This window comes from Bombina bombina, chromosome 4, assembly GCF_027579735.1.
Source record: "Bombina bombina isolate aBomBom1 chromosome 4, aBomBom1.pri, whole genome shotgun sequence".
Classification (NCBI taxonomy): Eukaryota; Metazoa; Chordata; class Amphibia; order Anura; family Bombinatoridae; genus Bombina; species Bombina bombina.
In genome coordinates, this window is record NC_069502.1 from 535,897,448 (window position 1) to 535,924,776 (window position 27,329).

Sequence of the window (27,329 nt, forward strand, 5' to 3'; positions counted from 1 at the left end):
TGATCTCCAACGCCCAGGGATCCTGAACATCTCTTGCCCACGCCTGGGCGAAGAGAAAAAGTCTGCCCCCTACTAGATCCGTCACCGTATAGGGGGCCGTTCCTTCATGCTGTCTTAGAGGCAGCAGCAGGCTTTCTGGCCTGCTTGCCTTTGTTCCAGGACTGGTTAGGTTTCCAGGCCTGCTTAGATTGAGCAAAAGTTCCCTCTTGTCTTGAAGCGGAGGAAGTTGATGCTGCACCTGCCTTGGAATTTCGAAAGGCACGAAAATTAGACTGTTTGGCCTTTGATTTGGCCCTGTCCTGAGGAAGGGTATGACCCTTACCTCCAGTAATGTCAGCAATAATTTCTTTCAAACCAGGCCCGAATAAGGTCTGCCCCTTGAAAGGAATGTTGAGTAATTTAGACTTTGAAGTCACATCAGCTGACCAGGATTTGAGCCATAGCGCCCTACGCGCCTGGATGGCGAATCCGGAATTCTTAGCCGTTAGTTTAGTCAAATGAACAATGGCATCAGAAACAAATGAGTTAGCTAGCTTAAGACTTCTAAGCTTGTCAACAATTTCAGTCAATGGAGCTGTATGGATGGCCTCTTCCAGGGCCTCAAACCAGAATGCTGCCGCAGCAGTGACAGGCGCAATGCATGCAAGGGACTGTAAAATAAAACCTTGTTGAATAAACATTTTCTTAAGGTAACCCTCTAATTTTTTATCCATTGGATCTGAAAAAGCACAACTGTCCTCAACCGGGATAGTGGTACGCTTTGCTAAAGTAGAAACTGCTCCCTCCACCTTAGGGACAGTCTGCCATAAGTCCCGTGTAGTGGCATCTATTGGAAACATTTTTCAAAATATAGGAGGTGGGGAAAAGGGCACACCGGGCCTATCCCACTCCATACTAATAATTTCTGTAAGCCTTTTAAGTATTGGAAAAACATCAGTACTCACCGGCACTGCGTAGTATTTATCCAGCCTACACAATTTCTCCGGCACTGCAATTGTGTCACAGTCATTCAGAGTAGCTAATACCTCCCCAAGCAATACACGGAGGTTCTCAAGCTTAAATTTAAAATTAGAAATCTCTGAATCAGGTCTCCCCGAATCAGAGACGTCACCCACAGACTGAAGCTCTCCGTCCTCAGGTTCTGCATATTGTGACGCAGTATCAGACATGGCTCTTACAGCATCTACGCGCTCTGTATCTCATCTAACCCCAGAGCTATCGCGCTTGCCTCTCAATTCAGGCAATCTGGATAATACCTCTGACAGGGTATTATTCATGATTGCAGCCATGTCCTGCAAAGTAATCGCTATGGGCGTCCCTGATGTACTTGGCGCCATATTAGCGTGCGTCCCTTGAGCGGGAGGCGAAGGGTCTGACACGTGGGGAGAGTTAGTCGGCATAACTTCCCCCTCGACAGACCCCTCTGGTGACAATTCTTTTATAGATAAAGACTGATCTTTACTGTTTAAGGTGAAATCAATACATTTAGTACACATTCTCCTATGGGGCTCCACCATGGCTTTTAAACATAATGAACAAGTATCCTCTGTTTCAGACATGTTTGTACAGACTAGCAATGAGACTAGCAAGCTTGGAAAACACTTTAAAGCAAGTTAACAAGCAATATAAAAAACGTTACTATGCCTTTAAGAGAAACAAATTTTGACAAAATTTGAAATAACAGTGAAAAAAGGCAGTTACACTAACAAAATTTTTACAGTGTATGTAACAAGTCAGCAGAGCATTGCACCCACTTGCAAATGGATGATTAACCCCTTAATAACAAAAACAGAATAATAAAAGACAAAAACGTTTTTTAAACACAGTCACAACAACTGCCACAGTCTACTGTGATTGTTACCCTCCTCAAACACGACTTTGAAGCCTTTTGAGCCCTTCAGAGATGTCCTGTATCATGCAGAGGGAAGCTGAATGTTTCTGTCAGTATTTTTATCTGCACAGAAAAGCACTAAAATAGGCCCTTCCCACTCATATTGCAACAGTGGAAAGTTTCAGGAAACTGTCTCTAGGCAGAAATCAAACCAGCCATGTGGAAAAAAACTAGGCCCCAATAAGTTTTGTCACCAAACATATATAAAAACGATTAACATGCCAGCAAACGTTTTATATTACATTTTTATAAGAGTATGCAACTCTATTAATAAGCCTGATACCAGTAGCTATCACTGCATTTAAGGCTTTACTTACATTAATCCGGTATAAGCAGCATTTTTTAGCAAATTCCATCCCTAGAAAAATATTAACTGCACATACCTTATTGCAGGAAAACCTGCACGCAATTCCCTCTCTGAAGTTACCTCACCCCTCAGAATATGTGAGAACAGCCATGCATCTTAGTTACTTCTGCTAAGATCATAGAAAATGCAGGCAGATTCTTCTTCTAAATACTGCTTGAGATAAACAGCACACTCCGGTACCATTTAAAAATAACAAACTTTTGATTGAAGAAATAAACTAAGTATAAAACACCACTCTCCTCTTACGACCTCCATCTTTGTTGAGGGTTGCAAGAGAATGACTGGATATGGCAGTGAGGGGAGGAGCTATATAGCAGCTCTGCTGTGGGTGATCCTCTTGCAACTTCCTGTTGGGAAGGAGAATATCCCATAAGTAATGGATGATCCGTGGACTGGATACACTTAACAAGAGAAATGTCAGTCAGTTCTGATATACCAAGTCTCCTCAGAAATAAAGGACTGAACATACCTCAATGCTGCTTGTAGCATGACACCGTTCTCCACTCTGAAGATGTCTCTTGCACTACCTTCAGAAGAACCAACATGGATCTTAGTTACATCTGCTAAGATCATCAACCTCAGGGCAGAAATCTTCTTCCATATCTCCCTGAGGAAAATAGTACTCACCGGTACCATTTAAAATAAAAAACTTCTTGATTGAAGAAACTAAAACTAACACCTCACTTTACCTCTTCCTAGTACTAACACAGGCAAAGAGAATGACTGGGGGTGGAGGGAAGGGAGGAGCTATATATACAGCTCTGCTGTGGTGCTCTTTGCCACTTCCTGTTAGCAGGAGGTTAATATCCCACAAGTAAGGATGAAGTCCGTGGACTCGTCGTATCTTGTAGAAGAAAAGGGGGGAAGGGAGACCCCATATTATTGACTAATGTTTTTAAAATGGGATGTCCAACAGGCTCAGGCACATATACTGTAGGTGTTATTTTCAGTTGTTGACATACTTTTGAAAATATCTATATATTTAGGGGGATAGGCATACTGCATAAAACTACTTTTCTTCAGGCTTGTAATCACTTACCATAAGCCTCCAACGCTTGAAAATGTATCTTATTCATGTGGAACCTCCTTTACATTATTTTATACCCCACGTAGACTTAATTTCATTAAAATAGATAGATAAAATAAACACTAGAAAACTACCATTTTATAAAACATTGTCTTTTTACCAACTGTATTCCATTTTCAATCTCCCACAATTTATAGGCTTTCATAGCAATATTCATTAACTAATTTTGTATCAGTGTATCATGTAAGTGGTGTGGTTTAATTTTGAATAGTAATCACATACAGTATGTAAATAATGTTTTCATTGTATTAATCACTCTGTAAAGAATATATTAAGACTGCTGTGTGTCATTACTGACTGCAGTATTAACTGCTACAGTGTTAAAGGAATGACCGGTATACAGCAAAGGTTTTGCAATATTAAAGATTATTTCACACACCTATAGTCCATTGCCTGCGCCTTGCTTCATCAAACTGTTGGCGGAGAACTAAAAAATCTATTACATCTGGCATGTCATGATACCTGAGAAAAAAAAATACATCCATATTTTAGATCACTATGAGATCAACAGAATAACTATATAAAGATTAAATTTTTACTTGCCCAATTTTAAAAACGACTACAAGTTAGAATTGCCAACCCTCGCTTATTTCCAGGTTTTTCTCTTATTTGTCAAACATTTTTACAACATGGAATTTTACACAACTTTCCAATTTACTTTTTTCAATTTTGTTTGTTCTCTTGGTACTTTTTGGTGAAAAAGCAGGAAGGTAAGCTCTGTAGCACTATATGGTTTTACAAGAAGGCTATTCATTAGCAAGATAACTATACAGCAGCACTTTTTCCTACCATGTAGTGCTCCAGACATGTGCATGCTAACTAGGTATTTATTCAACAAAAAATACCATGAGAACAAAGCTTTTTTTTATTGTATGCTGTGTTTGAATCACAAAAGAAAAAAATGGGTTTTATGTCCCTTTAACCCCTTAAGGACCAGCGACGTACCCTGTATGTCACTGGCCTTTTTTTGGGACTTGATTGTTTTATAGCACGGTCTTGACACCAGGGTTGAGACTGCTCTATTCCACAAAGCATGCTGGAGGGAGGGCATTAATAGCGTGTTCTTGCTAGACTTGTGCTATTATGTCCTGAAAAAACCCTTAACGACCAGTGACATACAGGGTACATTGTGGTCATTAAGGGGTTAAGCTAGACTGTGTAAATGAAGATGATTTTTGTACCAAACTGTATCAAATTGTAAAAAAAAAAATGCTTTTTCAGCAACTACTGTATATCTTAATCTCCTATGTGAAACAATATGACTTAAAAGAAATGATGAGAGTATAGATGAAAGTGTAACTTTCCATTAAAGGGACACAAAAACAGAATTTATGCTTACCTGATTAATTACTTTCTCTTGCGGTGTATCCAGTCCACGGATTCATCCTTTACTTGTGGGATATTCTCATTCCCTACAGGAAGTGGCAAAGAGAGCACACAGCAAAGCTGTCCATATAGCTCCCCCTCTAGCTCCACCCCCCAGTCATTCGACCAAAGGTTAGGAAGAAAAAGGAGAAACCATAGGGTGCAGTGGTGACTGTAGTTTAAACAAAAAATGTTTTACCTGACTTAAATGCCAGGGCGGGTCGTGGACTGGATACACCGCAAGAGAAAGTAATTTATCAGGTAAGCATAAATTCTGTTTTCTCTTGCAAGATGTATCCAGTCCACGGATTCATCCTTTACTTGTGGGATACCAATACCAAAGCCTTAGGACACGGATGAAGGGAGGGAACAAGACAGGTACCTTAAACGGAATGCACCACTGCTTGCAAAACCTTTCTCCCAAAAATAGCCTCCAAAGAAGCAAAAGTATCGAATTTGTAAAATTTGGAAAAAGTATGCAGTGAAGACCAAGTCGCTGCCTTACAAATCTGTTCAACAGAAGCCTAATTTTTGAAAGCCCACGTGGAAGCCACTGCTCTGGTAGAATGAACAGTAATTCTTTCAGGAGGCTGCTGGCCAGCAGTCTCATAGGCCAAACGGATGATGCTTTTCAGCCAAAAGGAAAGAGAGGTAGCAGTCCCTTTCTGACCTCTCCTCTTACCAGAATAGATAACAAACAAAGAAGATGTTTGTCTGAAATCCTTAGTTGCTTGTAAATAGAACTTTAAAGCACGAACTACATCAAGATTGTGTAATAGACGTTCCTTCTTCGAAGATGGATTAGGACACAGAGAAGGAACAACTATTTCCTGGTTAATATTCTTGTTAGAAACCACTTTAGGAAGAAAACCAGGCTTGGTACGCAAAACTACCTTATCTGCGTGGAACACCAGGTAAGGTGAATCACACTGTAAGGCAGATAATTCTGAAACTCTTCTAGCAGAAGAGATAGCTATCAAAAACAAAACTTTCCAAGATAACAACTTAATGTCTATGGAATGTAAAGGTTCAAACGGAACCCCTTGAAGAACTGAAAGAACTAGATTCAAACTCCATGGCGGAGCCACAGGTTTATAGACAGGCTTGATTCTGACTAAAGCCTGAACAAACACTTGAACGTCTGGTACCTCTGCCAGACGCTTGTCTAACAGGATAGACAAAGCAGATATTTGTCCTTTTAAAGAACTAGCTGACAATCCTTTCTCCAATCCTTCTTGGAGAAAAGACAATATCCTAGGAATCCTAATCTTACTCCATGAGTAACCCTTGGATTCACACCAACAAAGATATTTCCGCCATATCTTATGGTAGATTTTCCTGGTGACAGGCTTTCTAGCCTGAATCAGAGTATCTATAACTGACTCAGAGAAACCACGCTTTGATAGAATTAAGCGTTCAATCTCCAAGCAGTTAGACGTAGAGAAACTAAATTTGGATGCTTGAACGGACCCTGTATCAGAAGATCCTGCCTCATTGGCAATGTCCATGGTGGGACAGATGACATGTCCACTAAGTCTGCATACCAAGTTATCAGAATCACCGAAGACTTCTCCTGCTAAATTCTGGCAACCAGACGCGGGAGGAGAGGAAACGGTGGAAAAACATAATTTATGTAAGAATTTACCTGATAAATTCATTTCTTTCATATTAGCAAGAGTCCATGAGCTAGTGACGTATGGGATATACATTCCTACCAGGAGGGGCAAAGTTTCCCAAACCTCAAAATGCCTATAAATACACCCCTCACCACACCCACAAATCAGTTTAACGAATAGCCAAGAAGTGGGGTGATAAGAAAAAAGTGCGAAAGCATAAAAAATAAGGAATTGGAATAATTGTGCTTTATACAAAAAAATCATAACCACCACAAAAAAAGGGTGGGCCTCATGGACTCTTGCTAATATGAAAGAAATGAATTTATCAGGTAAGTTCTTACATAAATTATGTTTTCTTTCATGTAATTAGCAAGAGTCCATGAGCTAGTGACGTATGGGATAATGAATACCCAAGATGTGGATCTTCCACGTAAGAGTCACTAGAGAGGGAGGGATAAAATAAAGACAGCCAATTCCGCTGAAAAATAATCCACACCCAAAACAAAGTTTAAATCTCATAATGAAAAAAACTGATAATATAAGCAGAAGAATCAAACTGAAACAGCTGCCTGAAGTACTTTTCTACCAAAGACTGCTTCTGAGGAAGAAAACACATCAAAATGGTAGAATTTAGTAAAAGTATGCAAAGAAGACCAAGTTGCTGCTTTGCAAATCTGATCAACCGAAGCTTCATTCCTAAATGCCCAGGAGGGAGAGATTGAGCTAGTTGAATGAGCTGTAATCCTTTGAGGCGGAGTTCTACCTGACTCAACATAAACATGATGAACCAAAGACTTTAACCACGATGCCAAAGAAATGGCAGAAGCCTTCTGACCTTTCCTTGAACCAAAAAAGATAACAAATAGACTAGAAGTCTTCCGGAAATCTTAGTAGCTTCAACATAATATTTCAAAGCTCTAACTACATCCAAAGAATGCAACAATCTTTCCTTAGAGATCTTAGGATTAGGACACAATGAAGTAACTACAACTTCTCTACTAATGTTGTTAGAATTCACAACCTTAGGTAAAAATTAAAATGAAGTTCGCAAAACCGCCTTATCCTGATGAAAAATCAGAAAAGGAAACTCACAAGAAAGAGCAGATAATTCAGAAACTCTTCTAGCAGAAGAGATGGCCAAAAGAAACAAAACTTTCCAAGAAAGTAATTTAATATCCAGCGAATGCATCGGTTCAAACGGAGGAGCTTGAAGAGCAACTAGAACCAAATTCCAACTCCAAGGAGGAGAAATTGACTTAATAACAGGTTTTATACGAACCAAAGCTTGTAAAAAACAATAAATATCAGGAAGACTAGCAATCTTTCTGTGAAAAAGAACAGAAAGAGCAGAGATTTGTCCTTTCAAGGAACTTGCAGACAAACCTTTATCCAGACCATCCTGAAGAAACTGTAAAATTCTAGGAATTCTAAAAGAATGCCAAGAAAAATGATGAGAACACCAAGAAATGTAAGTCTTCCAGACTCGATAATATATCATCCTAGATACAGATTTACGAGCCTGTAACATAGTATTAATTACGGAGTCAGAGAAACCTCTATGACTGAGAATCAAGTGTTCAATCTCCATACCTTCAAATTTAAGGATCTGAGATCCTGATGGAAAAAAAAGGACCTTACGATAGAAGGTCTGGTCTTAACGGAAGAGTCCACGGTTGGCAAGTAGCCATCCGGACAAGATCCGCATACCAAAACCTGTGAGGCCATGCTGGAGCCACCAGCAGAATAAACGAACGCTCCTTTAGAATCTTGGAAATCCCTCTTGGAAGAAGAACTAGAGGCGGAAAAATATAAGCAGGATGATACTTCCAAGGAAGTGACAATGCATCCACTGCTTCCGCCTGAGGATCCCTGGATCTGGACAGATACCTGGGAAGCTTCTTGTTTAGATGAGAAGCCATCAGATCTATTTCTGGAAGTCCCCATATTTGAACAATCTGAAGAAATATCTCTGGGTGAAGAGACCATTCGCCCGAATGTAGCGTTTGGCGACTGAGATAATCCGCTTCCCAATTGTCTATACCTGGGATATGAACCGCAGAAATTAGACAGGAGCTGGATTCCGCCCATACAAGTATTCGAGAGACTTCTTTCATAGCCAGAGGACTGTGAGTTCCTCCTTGATGATTGACATATGCCACAGTTGTGACATTGTCTGTCTGGAAACAAATGAACGACTCTCTCTTTAGAAGAGGCCACGACTGAAGAGCTCTGAAAATTGCACGGAGTTCCAAAATGTTGATTGGTAATCTCGCCTCCTGAGATTCCCCTTGTGCTGTCAGAAACCCCCATACAGCTCCCCAACCTGTCAGACTTGCATCTGTTGAGATCACAGTCTAGGTTGGAAGAACAAAAGAAGCCCCCTGAACTAAACGATGGTGGTCTGTCCACCACGTCAGAGAGTGTCGAACAATCGGTTTTAAAGATATTAATTGAGATATCTTTGTATAATCCCTGCACCACTGGTTCAGCATACAGAGCTGAAGAGGTCGCATGTGAAAACGAGCAAAGGGGATCGCGTCCAATGCAGCAGTCATAAGACGTAGAATTTCCATGCTTAAGGCTACCGAAGGGAAAGATTGAGACTGAAGGTTTCGACAAGCTGAAACCAATTTCAGACGTCTCTTGTCCGTCAGAGACAGAGTCAAGGACACTGAATCTATCAGGAAACCTAAAAAGGTTGCCCTTGTCTGAGGAATCAAACAAACTTTTTGGTAAATTGATCCTCCAACCATGTTCTTGAAGAAACAACACTTATAAAAGACTGGAAAGGTTCTTTCTAGTGAAAATGAGCAAAGGGAATTGAATCCAATGCTGTGGCCATAAGACCTAAAACTTCTATGCATATATAGCAACGAAGGAAATAATAGAGACTAAAGGTACCGACAGACGGAACCCAATAAAATTATCCCTTGTCTGATAGAGACAAGGACAGTGACACAAACTATCTGGAAACCTAAAAAAGGTGACCCTTGTGTGAGGAATCAAGAGTTTTTGAAAAAAAGATCCTCTAACTATGTCCTTAAGAGCAAGTGAATCATATGAGATTCCGCATCCTCAGAAAATAATCTGAATGAAAACAGAAAAATGAAAATATGCATTTATTGTATCTAATGAAAACAAATAATGCTATCAATGACCATAAAAAGGCAAAATAGTTTGAATAAAACTCCAAAACCCGGTTCCTCAAAAGGAACTGGAAGAAATACCCCAGAAGATTCCAGGTCTGAGCAGCGCTTGAACCCCATGGGTGCCCAGCCATGCTTCAACAGTACCCAAAATATATAGGACAGAAACACAGTTAAAGAAAGTGTTAGCCTTACTGGAATACAATCAAAGAAATTTGGACAAAATAGAACCAAATAAATTTCAAAGAAGTCTTAACCTGCCCCTTACCAGCCAAGCTGGAATACGGCACGTACATCGCAATATTAGGGAGCTGATTTCGAACTCCAATTATAAACATGTTACTTGGGAAAGAACTCAGGAATTCGTTCCTTAATAAGAACAACCAAACTAGTATAAGCTTAAAGTTTTAGTCTTGGAACTCAATCTTGAAGCCCAGAGTAACAGTTCCCACTCCCCCGGGTGAAAAGTCTGACGACTTAGAAAATCCGCCTCCCAGTTGTCTACTCCTGGGATGTGAATTGCTGAGAGATGGCAGGAGTGATCCTCCGCCCACCTGATTATTTTGATTACTTCCGTCATTGCTAGGGAACTCTTTGTTCCCCCCTGATGATTGACGTAAGCTACAGTTGTGATGTTGTCCGACTGAAATCTGATGAATTTGGACGCAGCTAGTTGAGGCCATGCCTGAAGAGCGTTGAATATCGCCCTCAGTTCCAGAATGTTTATCAGGAGAAGAGTTTCTTCCCGAGACCATAAGCCCTGAGCTTTCAGGGAGTCCCAGACCGCACCCCAGCCTAACAGACTGGCGTCGGTCGTTACAATGATCCACTCTGGTCTGCGGAAACATATTCCCTGAGACAGGTGATCCTGAGACAACCACCAGAGAAGAGAATCTCTGGTCTCCTGGTCCAACTGAATTTGAGGAGACAAATCTGCATAATCCCCATTCCACTGTTTGAGCATGCATAGTTGCAGTGGTCTGAGGTGTATCCGAGCAAAAGGGACGATGTCCATTGCCGCTACCATTAGTCCGATTGTCTCCCAGACTGCACCGCAGCCCAAGCTACAGATGGCCGAGGAATGGAATGAAGAGCTCGGCAAGTAGTTAAGAGTTTTAACTTTCTGACCTCTGTCAGAAATATTTTCATTTCTACCGAGTCTATCAGAGTTCCTAGGAATGGAACTCTTGTGAGGGGGGAGAGAGAACTCTTTTTTACGTTCACCTTCCACCCGTGAGACCTCAGAAAGGCCAATACGATCTCTGTGTGAGATTTGGTTCTTTGGAAAGTCGACGCCTGAATTAAGATGTCGTCTAAGTAAGGCGCCACTGCTTTGCCCCGCGGTCTTAGAACCGCCAGGAGGGACCCTAGCACCTTTGTGAAAATTCTGGGAGCAGTGGCCAACCCGAAAGGAAGAGCCACAAATTGATAATGCTTGTCCAGAAAGCCGAACCTGAGAAACTGGTGATGATCTTTGTGGATAGGAATATGCAGATACGCATTCCTTTAGATCCACGGTAGTCATATATTGACCCTCCTGGATCATTGGTAAGATTGTCCGAATGGTCTCCATCTTGAATGATGGGACTCTGAGGAATTTGTTTAGAATTTTGAGATCCAGGATTGGTCTGAAAGTTCCTTCTTTTTTGGGAACCACAAACAAGTTTGAGTAAAACCCCAGTCCTTGTTCTGCAATCTGAACTGGGTGGATCACTCCCATTGTAAGTAGATCATCTACACAGCGTAAAAACGCCTCTTTCTTTGTCTGATCTGTAGACAGACGAGAAATGTGGAACCTTCCCCTTGGAGGAGAGACCTTGAATTCTAGAAGGAATCCCTGGGCTACAATCTCTAATGCCCAAGGATCGTGTACATCTATTGCCCAGGCCTGAGCAAAGAGAGAGGAGTCTGCCCCCTACTAGATCCGGTCCCGGATCGGGGGCTACCCCTTCATGCTGTCTTGGTGGCAGCTGCAGGCTTTTTGGCCTGTTTACCCTTATTCCAGCCCTAGTAAGGTTTCCAGCGTTACCCTCTTGCTTTGCAGCCGGAGAGGATGAAGCGGGGCCGTTCCTGAAATTGCGAAAGGAATGAAAATTAGCCTTGTTCTTTGTCTTAAAGGGACAGTTCACCCAAAAACTTTCTCCCCTTTAAATTATTCCCAAAGATCCTTTTAACCTGCTAGAGTGTATTAAATTGGTTGCAAGTAGCTCCTTTACTCATATTTCAGCATTTGAAATAGCTGATTTAGCGTGTGGTTTCCCAACCTATACTAAAAGTTTTGATACTGGCGTATATGCTATTGACAAGCCTAAGTAAACACAGCCAGCAGAAGAGATTACACCCTCAGTGGGGGCATGATAGTTAAGTAATAAAATGATAATTTTCCATTGTTCTCTCTATGTATTGAGCTTTGGTGTTCCAGACATATATAAGATAAGGAAGCAAGTCTTTGTACATGAAAGTGATAACATAATGAGATCTGATATTACCTGAAGCTCAACCCATTGTAATAGGCTGTGGTTTCAAAGCACAAAACCAGCTACTTCAGATACACAAATAAACCTGAAAATGCAATTTCTCAAATATTTTATACTCTGCAGTTGGTATAACAAGTAATTTAAAATACATTTATGGAAAAACAATTTTACAGTGTACTGTCCCTTTAAAGGGCTTGTCCTGAGGGAGAGCAAGGCCTTTTCCCCCGGTGATATCTGAAATAATCTCTTTCAATTCAGGCCCGAAGAGGGTCTTTCCTTTGAAAGGGATGTTCAAAAGCTTAGATTTAGACGACACATCGGCCGACCAGGACTTTAGCCATAGCGCCCTGCGCGCCAAAATGGTGAAACCTGATTTTTCGCTGCTAACTTAGCTTTTTGGAAAGCGGCATCAGTGATAAAAGAATTAGCTAGCTTTAGAGCCTTAATTCTATCCATAATTTCCTCATATGAGGTCTCCGTCTGGAGAGAGTCTTCCAGCGCCTCAAACCAGAAAGCAGCTGCAGTAGTTACAGGAATAATGCAGGCAATAGGTTGGAGAAGAAAACCTTGTTGAACAAAAATTTTCTTAAGTAAACCCTCTAAATTCTTATCCATAGGGTCTTTAAAAGCACAACTGTCTTCAATTGGTATGGTTGTGCGTTTAGCAAGTGTAGAAATAGCCCCCTCCACCTTAGGGACCGTCTGCCATGAGTCCCACACAGGTTCAGGTATGGGGAACATTTTCTTAAAAACAGGAAGGGGAGCAAAGGGAACACCTGGTCTATCCCACTCCCTAGTAACGATATCCGCAATCCTCTTAGGGACCGGAAACATATCCGTGTAAACCGGGACCTCTAGGTACTTGTCCATTTTACACAATTTCTTTGGGATCACCAAAGGGTCGCAGTCATCCAGAGTAGCTAATACCTCCCTAAGCAAAACGCGGAGGTGTTCTAGTTTAAATTTAAAAGCCAATGTATCTGAATCTGTTTGAGGAGGAACCCTTACTGAATAAGAGACTTCTCCCTCAGACATCAAATCCCTCGCTCCCACTTCAGAGCGTTGTGAGGGTATATCGGATACGGCTACCAAAGCGTCAGAATGCTCATAATCTGTTGTTAAAACTGAGCTATCACGCTTTGCGGGTAACACGGGCGGTTTAGATAAGAAGGCTGTAAGAGAATTATCCATGACTGCCGCTAAGTCTTGTAATGTAAAAGGGTTAGACGCACTAGAGGTACTAGGCGTCGCTTGCGTGGGCGTAACTGGTTGTGACACTTGGGGAGAGGCAGATGGGCTACCCTCGTTACCTTCAGTCTGAGAATCATCTTGGGCCACATTTTTAAGTGCAACAATATGATCTTTAAAGTGTATAGACATATCAGTACAAGTGGGACACATTCTGTGCGGGGGTTCCACCATGGTTTCTAAACATATTGAACAAGGATTTTCCTTAGTGTCAGACATGTTTAATAGACTAGTAATATATACAAGCAGGCTTGGAAATCACCTTAATCAAATAAAAAACACGATTTGAAAAAAACGTTACTGTGCCTTTAAGAAATAAAAAGAGCACACAATTTTACAAAACAGTGAAAAATGCAGCAATTCTCCTGAAATTTTCACAGTATGTACCTAAAGCCTTAATAAGATTGCACCACAAGTTTCAAAACGATTAACCCCTTAATGCCCAAACCGGAGCAGTCTAAAGCCAACACCCGGTTAAAAACAGTACAGCACCTTGCCACAGCCTTGCTGTGGCCCTACCTGCCCTTAGGAATCAGATTTGGGGGAATATAGCTTCTATAAGGCCCTCAAACAGCAGCAGGACCCTCCATGTGAATCAGCATGAACTTCTCTGCTATTCTAACTGAGCATCTGAGGCGCGAAATTAGGCCCCTCCCACTCTACTCCGGAGTTGTGAGGCCTAGTAAATCACTCTTAAGTGACTAAAAAGCAGCCATGTGGGAAATAACCCCAGAAAGAACCCCAAAAGGACTTTCAAAGTGTCTACAAACGATATTTTTCTTGAATAAACAATCGATTGCCCTGAATCAGTGTCAACCAGCATAATTAGCCCTGTTATGTAAGCATTCAATTCCTTACTAAGTCTGTGAACATAGCTTACCCTCCCCTCATGGGGATATTGTCAGTCTCTTCTCAGTCATGGGGATATTGTCAGTCTCTTCTCAGTCTTGTCTAGAAATAAATGACTGAACCTACCTCATTGCAGATTACCCTGCAAACCGTTCCCCCCAACTGAAGTTTTCTGGTACTCCTCAGACCTGTGTGGGAACAGCAGTGGATTTTAGTTACAACATGCTAAAATAATTTTCCTCTCAGCAGAAATCTTCATCACTTTTCTGCTAGAGAGTAAATAGTACAAACCGGTACCATTTAAAATAACAAACTTTTGATTGAAAATAATAAAAACAACCAATTCTAACACCACATTCACTTTACCCTCCCGTAGAGAGACCCTAGTGCTTAGAGCCGGCAAAGAGAATGACTGGGGGGTGGAGCTAGAGGGGGAGCTATATGGACAGCTTTGCTGTGTGCTCTCTTTGCCACTTCCTGTAGGGAATGAGAATATCCCACAAGTAAAGGATGAATCCGTGGACTGGATACACCTTGCAAGAGAAAGTCAAACGTAAATAAAAAAATCTAAATTACATCTATTAACAAATTTACTTAAAGGGACAGTACACACCTTGCTATTTTTATATACTGGTATCATTAGCATGCCTATGTGTTAAGTACAATATGACAGCAGTCTTTGCATCAATGTGTAACTTTAGGTATTCACTGATGTAAGCAAAGTTTCAATGGGAAATAAATGATTGAGTCCACAGGAACATCAAAATTCCCCCGGATGAAAAGTCTGACGACTCAAATAATCCGCCTCCCAGTTGTCCACTCCTGGGATGTGAATTGCAGATAGGTGGCAGGAGTGAGCCTCCGCCCATTTGATGATCTTGGATACCTCTCTCATCGCTAAGGAACTCTTTGTTCCCCCCTGATGATTGATGTACGCTACAGTCGTCATGTTGTCCGACTGGAACCTTATGAATTTGGCCTTTGCTAGGTGAGGCCACGCCAGGAGCGCATTGAATATCGCTCTCAGTTCTAAAATGTTTATCGGGAGAAGAGACTCTTCTCGAGACCATAGACCTTGAGCTTTCAGAGAGTCCCAGACCGCACCCCAGCCTAAGAGACTGGTGTCGGTCGTAACAATGACCCATTCTGGTCTGCGGAAACTCATTCCCTGAGACAGGTGATCGTGAGACAACCACCAGCGGAGAGAATCCCTGGTTACCTGGTCTACTTGAATCTGGGGAGACAAGTCTGCATAGTCCCCATTCCACTGATTGAGCATGCACAGTTGTAATAGTCTTAGATGAATTCGAGCAAAAGGAACTATGTCCATTGCTGCAACCATCAATCCTACTACTTCCATGCACTGAGCTATGGAAGGCTGCAGAATAGAGTGAAGAACTTGACAAGCGTTTAGAAGCTTTGACTTTCTGACCTCTGTCAGGTAGATCTTCATTTCTAAAGAATCTATTATTGTTCCCAAAAAGGGAACTCTTGTTGACGGAGACAGGGAACTCTTTTCTACGCTCACCTTCCACCCGTGAGATCTGAGAAAGGCTAGAACAATGTGTGTATGAGCCTTTGCTTTGGAAAGAGACGACGCTTGGATTAGAATGTCGTCTCGATAAGGTGCTACAGCAATGCCCCTCGGTCGTAGAACCGCTAGAAGGGACCCTAGCACCTTTGTGAAGATTCTGGGAGCAGTGACTAAACCGAACGGAAGAGCCACGAACTGGTAATGTTTGTCCATGAAGGCGAACCTCAGGAACTGATGATCATCTTTGTGGATAGGAATATGCAGGTACGCATCCTTTAAGTCCACGGTAGTCATATATTGACCCTCCTGGATTGTTGGTAAAATTGTCCGAATGGTTTCCATTTTGAATGATGGAACTCTGAGGAATTTGTTTAGAATTTTTAGATCTAGAATTGGCCTGAAAGTTCCCTCTTTTTTGGGAACTACAAACAGGTTTGAGTAAAAACCCAGACCTTGTTCCGCTGTTGGAACTGGGTTTATCACTCCCATTTTTAATAGGTCTCCTACGCAATGTAAGAATGCCTGTCTCTTTATCTGGTCTGAAAATAAGCGAGACATGTGGAACCTTCCCCTTGGAGGAAGTTCCTTGAACTCTAGAAGATACCCCTGAGAGACTATTTCTAGTGCCCAGGGATCCTGAACGTCTCTTGCCCAAGCCTGAGCGAAGAGAGAAAGTCTGCCCCCTACTAGATCCGGTCCCGGATCGGGGGCTACCCCTTCATGCTGTCTTGGTAGCAGCAGCAGGCTTCTTGGCCTGTTTATCCTTGTTCCAGCCTTGCAATGGTTTCCATGCTGGCTTAGGCTGGGAAGAGTTGCCTTCTTGTCTGGAGGCAGCAGAGTTAGGATTCGGTCCGTTCCTGAAATTGCGAAAGGAACGAAAATTAGATTTGTTCTTAGCCTTGAAAGGCCTATCCTGTGGGAGGGCATGTCCCTTTCCACCAGTAATGTCTGAAATAATCTCTTTCAATTCCGGCCCGAAAAGGGTCTTACCCTTGAAAGGAATATTAAGCAATTTATTCTTGGACGACACATCCGCCGACCAGGATTTTAGCCAAAGCGCTCTGCGCGCCACTATTGCAAACCCTGAATTTTTTGCCGCTAACTTAGCCAATTGGAAAGCGGCATCCAAAATAAAGGAATTAGACAACTTTAGTGCGTGAATTCTGTCCATGACTTCATCATATGGAGTCTCTTTTTGGGGCGAATTTTCTAGTTCCTCGAACCAACAATACGCTGCCGAGGTGACAGGAATAATGCACAGGATTGGTTGAAGCAAGAAACCTTGCTGAACAAATATCTTTTTTAGCAATCCTTCCAATTTTTTATCCATAGGATCTTTAAAAGCGCAACTGTCCTCAATAGGAATAGTTGTGCGCTTAGCTAACGTTGACACTGCCCCCTCAACCTTAGGAACCGTTTGCCATGCGTCCCTTCTGTGGTCAACAATGGGGAACATTTTCTTGAATATAGGAGGTGGAACAAAAGGTATACCTGGCTTTTCCCACTCCTTAGTCACTATATCCGCCACCCGCTTGGGTATCGGAAAGGCATCAGCGTGCACTGGGACCTCTAAGAATTTGTCCATCTTGCACAATTTCTCTGGAATTACCAAAGAATCACAGTCATCAAGAGTAGTTATGACCTCCTTAAGCAGGGCGCGGAGATGTTCTAACTTAAATTTAAATTTTACGACATCAGTGTCTGCCTGCTGAGAAACTTTTCCTGAATCAGAAATTTCCCCCTCAGACAGGCCCTCCCTCACTGCCAATTCAGATTGATGTGAGGGTATAACTGATAAATTGTCCTCAGCGCCAACCTGCTCATCTTCTGTAAAAACTGAGATGTCACGCTTTCTAGGGTAGGATGGCAGTTTGGATAACAGATTTGCTATAGAATTATCCATTACTGCTGTTAACTGTTGCATAGTAACAAGCATTGGCGCGCTAGATGTACTAGGTATCGCCTGCGCGGGCAAAACTGGTGTTGACACAGAAGGAGAGGATGAGGAACTATCCCCACTACCTTCATTAGAAGAATCATCTTGGGCAATCTTATTCAATGTGGCAGTACTGTCCATACTTTGTTTGGACGCTATGACACAATTTGCACAAACATTAATTGGGGGAACCACCTTGGCTTTCATACACACAGAACATAAGCCATCTGAAGGTATAGACATGTTAGACAGAATTTGGCAGGCTAATAATGCAATAAAAGCGTTTTTAAAGAAAAGCGTTACCGTCCCTTTAAATAATAAACAGGCACACTTTATTTCTGATATATTGAAAAACAATGAAGGCAATGTCCGATTTTTACAAAATTTTTACCCCAGAGTCCTAATGCCCTGAAAGTATTGCACACCAAGTTTCAAGACTTTAACCCTTAAAATGAGCAAACCAGAGCTATTTGTTCAATTAGACAATTTTAGTACACTACAATCACAGCCACAGCCTTGCTGCGGCTTTTTACCTTCCCTGAGAGTTATTCAGCAATGAAATAAACCTTCCAGAGTCCGTTTTAGTATGCCACAGGACCCCTCACATGAAGCTGCATGCACTGCCATGGAAGTAAACTGCGCCAATTGAGGCGCGAAAACGGGGCCTCCTTCCTCTGCATACCAGAGTGAAGGGGCCTTCCTGACTGAAATAGCCGTCTAACTCAATGCCAGGCGATAAAAAACGTTCCCAAAAGTGCTTTTAAGTGCACAAAACACTCTAAATGCCATTAAAATATGAAATAAAACAATCGATTTAGCCCACAATAGTGTCAACCAGTGTATAGCCCATTTGTAAGCCTTAATCTGTTATGAGTCTAAGAAAATGGCTTACTTACCCCTTAAGGGAAAACTGACAGTCTTCTACCATTAACATGTCTTGTTAGAAATATGACTGATCATACCTTGAGCAGAAAAGTCTGCAAACTGTTCCCCCCAACTGAAGTTCTCTGGGCTCAACAGTCCTGCGTGGGAACAGCAATTGATTTTAGTTACTGCTGCTAAAAATCATACTCCTCTTTAAACAGAACTCTTCATCCTTTTCTGTTTTAGAGTAAATAGTACAAACCGGCACTATTTTAAAATAACAAACTCTTGATAGAAGAATAAAAAACTACAACTAACACCACATACTCTTTACCATCCCCGTGGAGATGCTACTTGTTCAGATCGGCAAAGAGAATGACTGGGGGGCGGAGCCAGAGGGGGAGCTATATGGACAGCTCTTGCTGTGTGCTCTCTTTGCCATTTCCTGTAGGGGAAGAGAATATCCCACAAGTAAGGATGAAGCCGTGGACCGGACACACCAATGTTGGAGAAAGTCTTGCACCAAGAATGGCGCAATAAATTATAGCATTTTGCGCTCCTGCGAGCCTAACAACCCGCAATTTAGAAGAGAGAGTCAATTTGAAACTTTCAGGTAAGAATTTTTTTTTTTTAATGCATTTCCCAAATATGAAAATGACAGTATGCAAAAAGGAAATATACTGATAAACCTGAATAATGGCAAATATAAGTACAAACATATATTTAGAACTTTAAATATAAAGTGCCAAACCATAGCTGAGAGTGTCTTAAAAAAAAAGGAAACATACTTACCAAAAGACACTCATCTACATAAAGTAGATAGCCAAACCAGTACTGAAACGAGAATCAGCAGAGGTAATGGTATATGAGTATATCGTCGATCTGAAAAGGGAGGTAGGAGATGAATCTCTACGACCGATAACAGAGAACCTATGAAATAGATCCCCGTTAGGATGACCATTGTATTCAATAGGTAATACTCCCTTCACATCCCTCTGTCATTCACTGCACTCTGAGAGGAACCGGGCTTCAAAAAAGCTGAGAAGCGCATATCAACGTCAAAATCTAGCACCAACTTACTTCACCACCTCCATAGGAGGCAAAGTTTGTAAAACTGAATTGTGGGTGTGGTGGGGGTGCATTTATAGGCATTTTGAGGTTTGGGAAACTTTGCCCCTCCTGGTAGGATTGTATAGCCCATACGTCACTAGCTCATGGACTCTTGCCAATTACATGAAAGAAAAGGAGCATCAAAATGAGAGTCTTTTCAGGACATTTAGAGTTTTTGTAAGGAGTATGACATCCTGTTTTAGTTCACATGATGCAGAATATATATAGAATAGAATATTAGTAATAAAGCAGAATCCCCTGATGCAGGGTATGAAGATCTGGTGACCATCAGTATCAACCAAGGCCCAAGAAAGAAAAAAAATAAATAATAGAAACAATAAACAAATAACCGCAGACCTTAAAACCTCAGCAGAAGGTATGTAACTAGTAGCAGACAGAAGTCAAATAACTGCTCAACTAACCCATGACTTCATGGCAAACTGTCTACATGGTGGTCACTACACAAAAAATAAATACAAAAATAAAAAAGCAATAACACTAAAAAGGTCAAGTTTCCCCAGCGAGATATGCTAGAAAAGTGGCAGAATGCAGCATGAATTTTGTATAAGGTCACCAATGCTGATTAAAATTAAAGGGCTCTCACAACATCAAGGGTGTCGAACCTCATGTTCAGAGCTGTGGTTTGGGCAATAGAATGAAAAGGGGGGGGGGGGGAATCAACAATTAATAAACAGAATAACACTTTAATATATCAGAGGACAAGTATGTATACTTCTTCAAGGTAGACTTGATGGGCTTTTTTGGTTCTTATCTACCGTCAAATTCTAAGTTTCTATTAGATATTAGCCCACAAGTCTGTGATTGGAGCTTTTATAAACTTGAACAGAATATTAGCAAGATGTGTAAGTGCTGAGCTCTGCATGCACTTTGTTATACTTTTATAAATAATTTAGAGAGCTATACAATTACACTACATTACATCCAGATACGTAGCCGATTAGTTGAATTATGACACATGACTGCGTATCATTGCATACTTACCTAAGAACAAAAATACAATGATGCTTGGTACCTCCTAGGATTTGTTTTTGCAGGTACTACGATTTTTTATTTTTTTACCTCTGATTACAGGTTAATACATATTTTTCATAAATATTTGTATCCTCAAACCTATGGGTTTTTTTTCATCTTTCAAACTTATAATATTGGCCAGATAAAATAATTTTATTCACTATGATTATTTTATTTGATGAAACTTGGTAGTAGATTTTATTTTTAAATTGTTTATATTATGAAATACAGTATAAAAAAAAGGCTTTTAGTGCACTTCTTTTGGTGGTGTGGTCTGATAGAGAATAGCAAAAGATTTTGAATAATTGGAAAAAGTAGCCAACATTTGTTATGACATGCTCTGGCACTTAAAGTCCAGAGTTATGGCTAGGAACAGGTGGAAAATTGGAAACAAGAGAGGTCATATTATGGGAAGAAATAAATTACATAAGCTATGTTGGGAGTTGCTTATAGAAACTAGGATGTCTCTTGACATAAAAAAAGAAGTCTAATACAAACAAGATATGATTGTCACAGAAACAAGTTTTAACTTAAGGGAATAGTCCATTGGTCATATCAGCAGGCTTAATTCACTAGGACCAAGGCCCAGGATGACAGTAACAAGATATTTCAGAGAAATTGACAATAAAGAGGAATTGAAAGTAAGCCAAGAGGATGAATGAAGATGATTGAAAAGCGATTCACGTCACATCATAACTGTTCTGGAAATACAGGTGGTAGCTACCGAGAGATGTAATGCCATCCCAACAATCCCAAAAATTGTAAGGGGTCTTATGGGAGAATCTTCCATGTGTACATGCCATTTTGAACTTTTTAAATAAAGAATTTTTGCTTTTACGATTTTGAGTGCTACTGTATCCTGTTTTTATAGTCACAGAAAGTTTCCTCAATGAAAACTTCCTTATTTGATCTATATAGTAGATGAAATAAGATGAGTCATCCAGTGAAGCCACCAAGTGGCTGGCAAGTGTTCAAAACTCCCAAAAAAAGTGGCAGATTATGATAAAGACATAATAAAGAAGTACTACCTGGGTTTGTCCACTCTTCAATGATAAGGTGCCAAATAAGTTAAGGAACTTAAGGAGTTCTTGAAAGATCCTCTGGGATAGTAGTCTGAGATCTGTGTGAAAGAGGAGAAACTAGTGCAGCTTGTTAGGAGGGAACACACTGCCTACAGAGTGCTGTGATTCAACCTGACAGAAACAGGTTTATGTTTGCCGTGGCATTATGCAGGGCTAAATGGGAATCAACCGGGGAGAATGAGAATTCTCAAACTGAATAAATGTAACAGATGTAATTAGAAATCTAAACAATGTACATGACTTGGAGAACAGAATGATGTTGAAATCTAAAAGGTGAAAGGTCTGGTGAGGTCAGCATCAGGAAGGCCATTCTTGGTTACTGGAGTGGGTGAGTGTAGATCCTGGTGTTGTTTTATTTCTTATTATTATTATCTAGATGTAAAAACGTAAAATGACTAAAAGGAACACACTGAGCTTGTAATATAAAATGTTGAATTATGTAAAGTAAAAATCAAACTTTTTAATTTACTTTTGCTAACATTTCCTGTAAATTGAGAATTTTGCATTTCTGAGAACCGGACTGCTGATTTCACATCCCTCTCCTCATGGCTCAATAAAGCTGTCACATGGAGATGGAGGCCCCGCACTATTGTATGAAGTGAAGCGCCTTATGCAACTTTTAACATTATTTTTTGAATAAAGCTTGAATATTTTCAGGTTTCATCACTGCCACCTTGAATATTTTTGACGATTATGCCAGATTGGATGATGATACACACCTCCCATTGCTATTAGCCAGCACGAGTGGTGACATCGGCCTAACAGATATGTGCTCTCAGCAGATAGGTTGCCGAGTCTGTCCATCATGGAGTGAAGCAAAGTGACAGTCAGGAAGGCTTTAAATTCTACAGCTACCGATACCGAGATCAAGTAAAACTGCGGTCGGCAGTGACTCCCAGAAGAGAAGTAACGGATCAATAGACAGATACTGGGATTGTTTAGCAGCAGTTGTTTTTACACATGCTACCAGAATTCTCACTCAGAATGCCTCGTCTGCAGGATACACTAAAGTGAGTCTCCTTGTTATGGACACATGCAGGTAGCTGTTTATATGTACATTTACACTATCTACATTTGGAGTCACAGTAATTGCATTATACTGAGGATTGATCAGACACCCTTATGTAATCTCACTGAATGTTTGCTAAATGCATATATTTAAAAAGTGGACTTTACAATAGAAGTCTCTACTTGCAGTGCAACTATATTTTTTGCCTTTTATGGTTAATTTTCAGGCCAAACTCAAGTAAACTACAGGCCCCAGAATGCCGCGTGGGTAGAGGGAGTGCTAACGAGGCAGAGTGAGAGCGAGACCTGTAATTTGCCAGTGTCATCTCAGTACACCAGATGTTTCTTGGATAGCAGGACATTATGTGGGAGGAGTTTTCTCCGTGCTGTGCTGAGGTAGATACTTAATCCATTTGCTTCGGATTTCATTTTTTAATTTTATGGAAAGACAATGTATGTAAAATATATATCTATGTACAGTACTTGATATTTAGTAGAAAGCAATCTGTACTCTGCAGCTCTTCCACAAAGTTGTCTCAGTCTTATGAAAGAGAAATAAATGTTTACCCTTTTAAATGCAGATTGCACATAGATTTGCATCAGTTTGTATATGAAGAAAGTGCTATATCCAGAAGAATAAAACTTATTTATAAATATAGATGTGCATATACACAATATTCTCTCTGTATTTAATAATAATAATAATAATAATAATAATAAACAATCTGCACTTTACAGGCCAAACCTTTATTTCTGTTGCACAGGACAGAAACAACTCTTTGGAAGACCTGGGGAGTATAGATTGCTTCTTTCTACTGCATATCATGTACATACAGATTTTTACACACAACATACATGAGATGCCCCCACCAGCAACTTCATCATTCCACCCGGTTGCCAACCTGGGGAAGAACACTGAAGATTATAATAGGTTATAAAACCACTAATTCCAAACGCACTATAACATGAATCACTTAGCTGTATAGCAGTTTATTTGCGGATTAATGTGTAATTGAGTGGATGTTAAAATGTATTACTCCAGAACTTGACAGATTTATTGAAACTCTAGGTGCTATCCTACAACTTTAAAAGCAAAAACAAAATTGTAGTTTGGATAACATCTACATACTTCTGTTGTGCACCTAGTGATTTTGTGTAGTTTTAAAGTGTATTTAAATGTTTTCACAGTTAAATATTTTACACCTACTCATTTTCTGCATAAGCTGCAAGATCATAAAAAGTAGAATTATTTTTTCTTCTGATTTTCAGTAGTTGTCATTAAATAATAAAGATATAAAATTCTAAAAGTTTTTGGAAGGTGAACTGGTGCTAAACATGGGGAAATGTAGTGTGTTTGTGATATTAGGAAATAATTATTCCAGTGTTATTTACCACCAACTCCATAGAAAACACAAATGTAATTATTTTCACAATTCATATGGTGCAATTTTCCACATTAAAGTATTTCTACCTTGTGTAAAAAAACACAAGGTATGATTTGCATAAGGATGGCCAAAAGCTGCTGGCTCCTAAATATGTAGGCTGGCTATTAAATTTTGAAAACATTTGTCAAGCCCTGCAATACCTAAAGCAAAATTACAAAACATTAGGGTGGAGCATATGGGTTAATTCAGTGCTTTGCAGGACATGGCCTTAAAACACAAAAGGGTCAGCAGAGAAACAAGAATTTACGCTTACCTGATTAAAGTAAATTCTTTTATGGTGGTGAGAGTCCACAAACCGTTGATCATGGGATTCAAATCCTGGCCATTCAATCCCTCCCACCTCTCTGGTATTCTAGTCTGACGTATAGTCAAGAAAGGAGAAGTAGAAAGGTAGGAAAGGACAAAGTAGTTAAAATAAGATACAAAATAGAACGGTCTCCTTAAAAAAATTAAAATGGATCAGTATTGTGGACTCTCACCACCATGAAAGAAAGAAATTTATCAGGTAAGCATACATTTTTTTTCTTTCATAAGGTGGTGAGAGTCCACGACCCATTATTCCTGGGAAATAATACCCAAACTGTGGAGTCCACCAGTAATTAGGCGGGACAAAAACATTTTAAGGCAGGCACCTAATTACAAGACCCTGCTTCTTGAAGGACTTTCATACCAAACAATTTAGAGAAAGTATGTTGCTGCCGTCCAAATTTATCCTCATTCTTGAGAATTTAAGCAGTAGAAACTTATCTGGAAAAAAAGGCAATAATGCGTTTTGGAAAAGACTATCGTGCTTACAAGTAAAGCTTGTAATTCAAGAGATTTAGCTAAAAAGCTAAATAACATAATTTATTTAAGAACTTACCTGATAAATTCATTTCTTTCATATTAGCAAGAGTCCATGAGCTAGTGACGTATGGGATATACATTCCTACCAGGAGGGGCAAAGTTTCCCAAACCTTAAAATGCCTATAAATACACCCCTCACCACACCCACAATTCAGTTTAACGAATAGCCAAGAAGTGGGGTGATAAGAAAAAAGTGCGAAAGCATATAAAATAAGGAATTGGAATAATTGTGCTTTATACAAAAAAATCAAAACCACCACAAAAAAGGGCGGGCCTCATGGACTCTTGCTAATATGAAAGAAATGAATTTATCAGGTAAGTTCTTACATAAATTATGTTTTCTTTCATGTAATTAGCAAGAGTCCATGAGCTAGTGACGTATGGGATAATGATTACCCAAGATGTGGATCTTTCCACGCAAGAGTCACTAGAGAGGGAGGGATAAAATAAAGACAGCCAATTCCTGCTGAAAATAATCCACACCCAGAATAAAATTTTAATGAAAAAGCATAAGCAGAAGATTCAAACTGAAAACACTGCCTGAAGTACGTTTCTACCAAAAACTGCTTCAAAAGAAGAAAACACATCAAAATGGTAAAATTTAGTAAAATTATGCAAAGAGGACCAAGTTGCTGCTTTGCAAATCTGATCAACCGAAGCTCCATTCCTAAACGCCCAGGAAGTAGAACTGACCTAGTAGAATGAGCTGTAATCCTTTGAGGCGGAGTGTTACCCGACTCAACATAGGCATGATGAAATAAAGATTTCAACCAAGATGCCAAAGAAATGGCAGAAGCTTTCTGGCCTTTTCTAGAACCGGAAAAGATGACAAATAGACTAGAAGTCTTTCGGAAAGACTTAGTAGCTTCAACATAATATTACAAAGCTCTAACAGCATCCAAAGAATGCAATGATTTCTCCTTAGAATTCATAGGATCAGGACATAATGAAGGAACCACAATTTCTCTACTAATGTTGTTAGAATTCACAACCTTAGGTAAAAAAGTTCGCAGCACCGCCTTATCCTGATGCAAAATCAGAAAAGGAGACTCACAAAAAAGAGTAGATAATTCAGAGACTCTTCTGGCAGAAGAGATGGCCAAAAGAAACAAAACTTTCCAAGAAAGTAATATAACGACCAAAGAATGCATGGGTTCAAAAGGAGGAGCTTGAAGAGCCCCCAGAACCAAATTCAAACTCCAAGGAGGAGAAATTGACTTAATGACAGGTTTTATACGAACCAAAGGTTGTACAAAACAATAAATATCAGGAAGATTAGCAAACCTTCTGTGAAAAAGAACAGAAAGAGCAGAGATTTGTCTTTCAAGGAACTTGCGGACAAACCTTTATCTAAACCATCCTGAAGAAACTGTAAAATTCTCGGTATTCAAAAAGAATGCCAAGAAAAAAGATGAGAAAGACACTAAGAAATATAAGTCTTCCAGACTCTATAATATATCTCTCTAGATACAAATTTACGAGCCTGTCACATAGTATCAATCACAGAGTCAGAGAAACCTCTTTGACCAAGAATCAAGCGTTCAAACTCCATACCTTAAAATTAAGGTTTTGAGACAGAAAGACTGGTCTTAACGGAAGAGTCCACAGCTGGCAAGAGGCCATCCGGACAAGATCCGCATACCAAAACCTGTGAGGCCATGCTGGAGCTACCAGCAGGACAAACGAGCATTCCTTTAGAATATTGGAGAATACCCTTGGAAGAAGAACTAGAGGCGGAAAGATATAGGCAGGATGACACTTGTAAGGAAGAAAATAATGCATCCACTGCCTCCGCCCGAGGATCCCGGGATCCGGACAGATACCAGGGAAGTTTCTTGTTTAGATGAGAAGCCATCAGATCTATTTCTGGGAGTTCCCACATTGAACAATCTGAGGAAATACCTCTGGGTGAAGAGACCATTCGCCCAGGTGCAACGTTTGGCGACTGAGATAATCCGCTTTCCAATTGTCCATACCTGGGATATGAACCGCAGAGATTAGACAGGAGCTGGATTCCGCCCAAACCAAAATTCGAGATACTTCTTTCATAACCAGAGGACTGTGAGTCCCTCCTTGATGATTGATGTATGCCATAGTTGTGACATTGTCTATCTGAAAACAAATGAACAACTCTCTCTTCAGAAGAGGCCAAGACTGGAAAGCTCTGAAAATTGCACGGAGTTCCAAAATATTGATCGGAATCTCACCTCCTGAGATTCCCAAACCCCTTGTGCCGTCAGATACCCCCACACAGCTCCCCAACCTGTAAGACTTGCATCTGTTGAGATTATAGTCCAGGTTGGAAGAACAAGAAGCCCCCTGAACTAAACGATGGTGATCTGTCCACCATGTCAGAGAGTGTCGTATAATCGGTTTAAAGATATTAATTGAGATATCTTTGAGTAATCCCTGCACCATTGGTTCAG

At 40.4% G+C, this 27,329-nt stretch overlaps 1 protein-coding gene across 1 annotated transcript in view; it reads right to left on the reverse strand.

The window, feature by feature from the left end:
- Positions 1 to 27,329, reverse strand: part of PHIP (pleckstrin homology domain interacting protein) — a gene marked incomplete in the record, with an annotated part of 1,163,892 nt that overhangs the window by 363,063 nt on the left and 773,500 nt on the right. Inside the window, 1 exon segment of the mRNA XM_053710468.1 lies at positions 3,725 to 3,807. Coding sequence (XP_053566443.1) covers positions 3,725 to 3,807 — 83 coding nt within the window.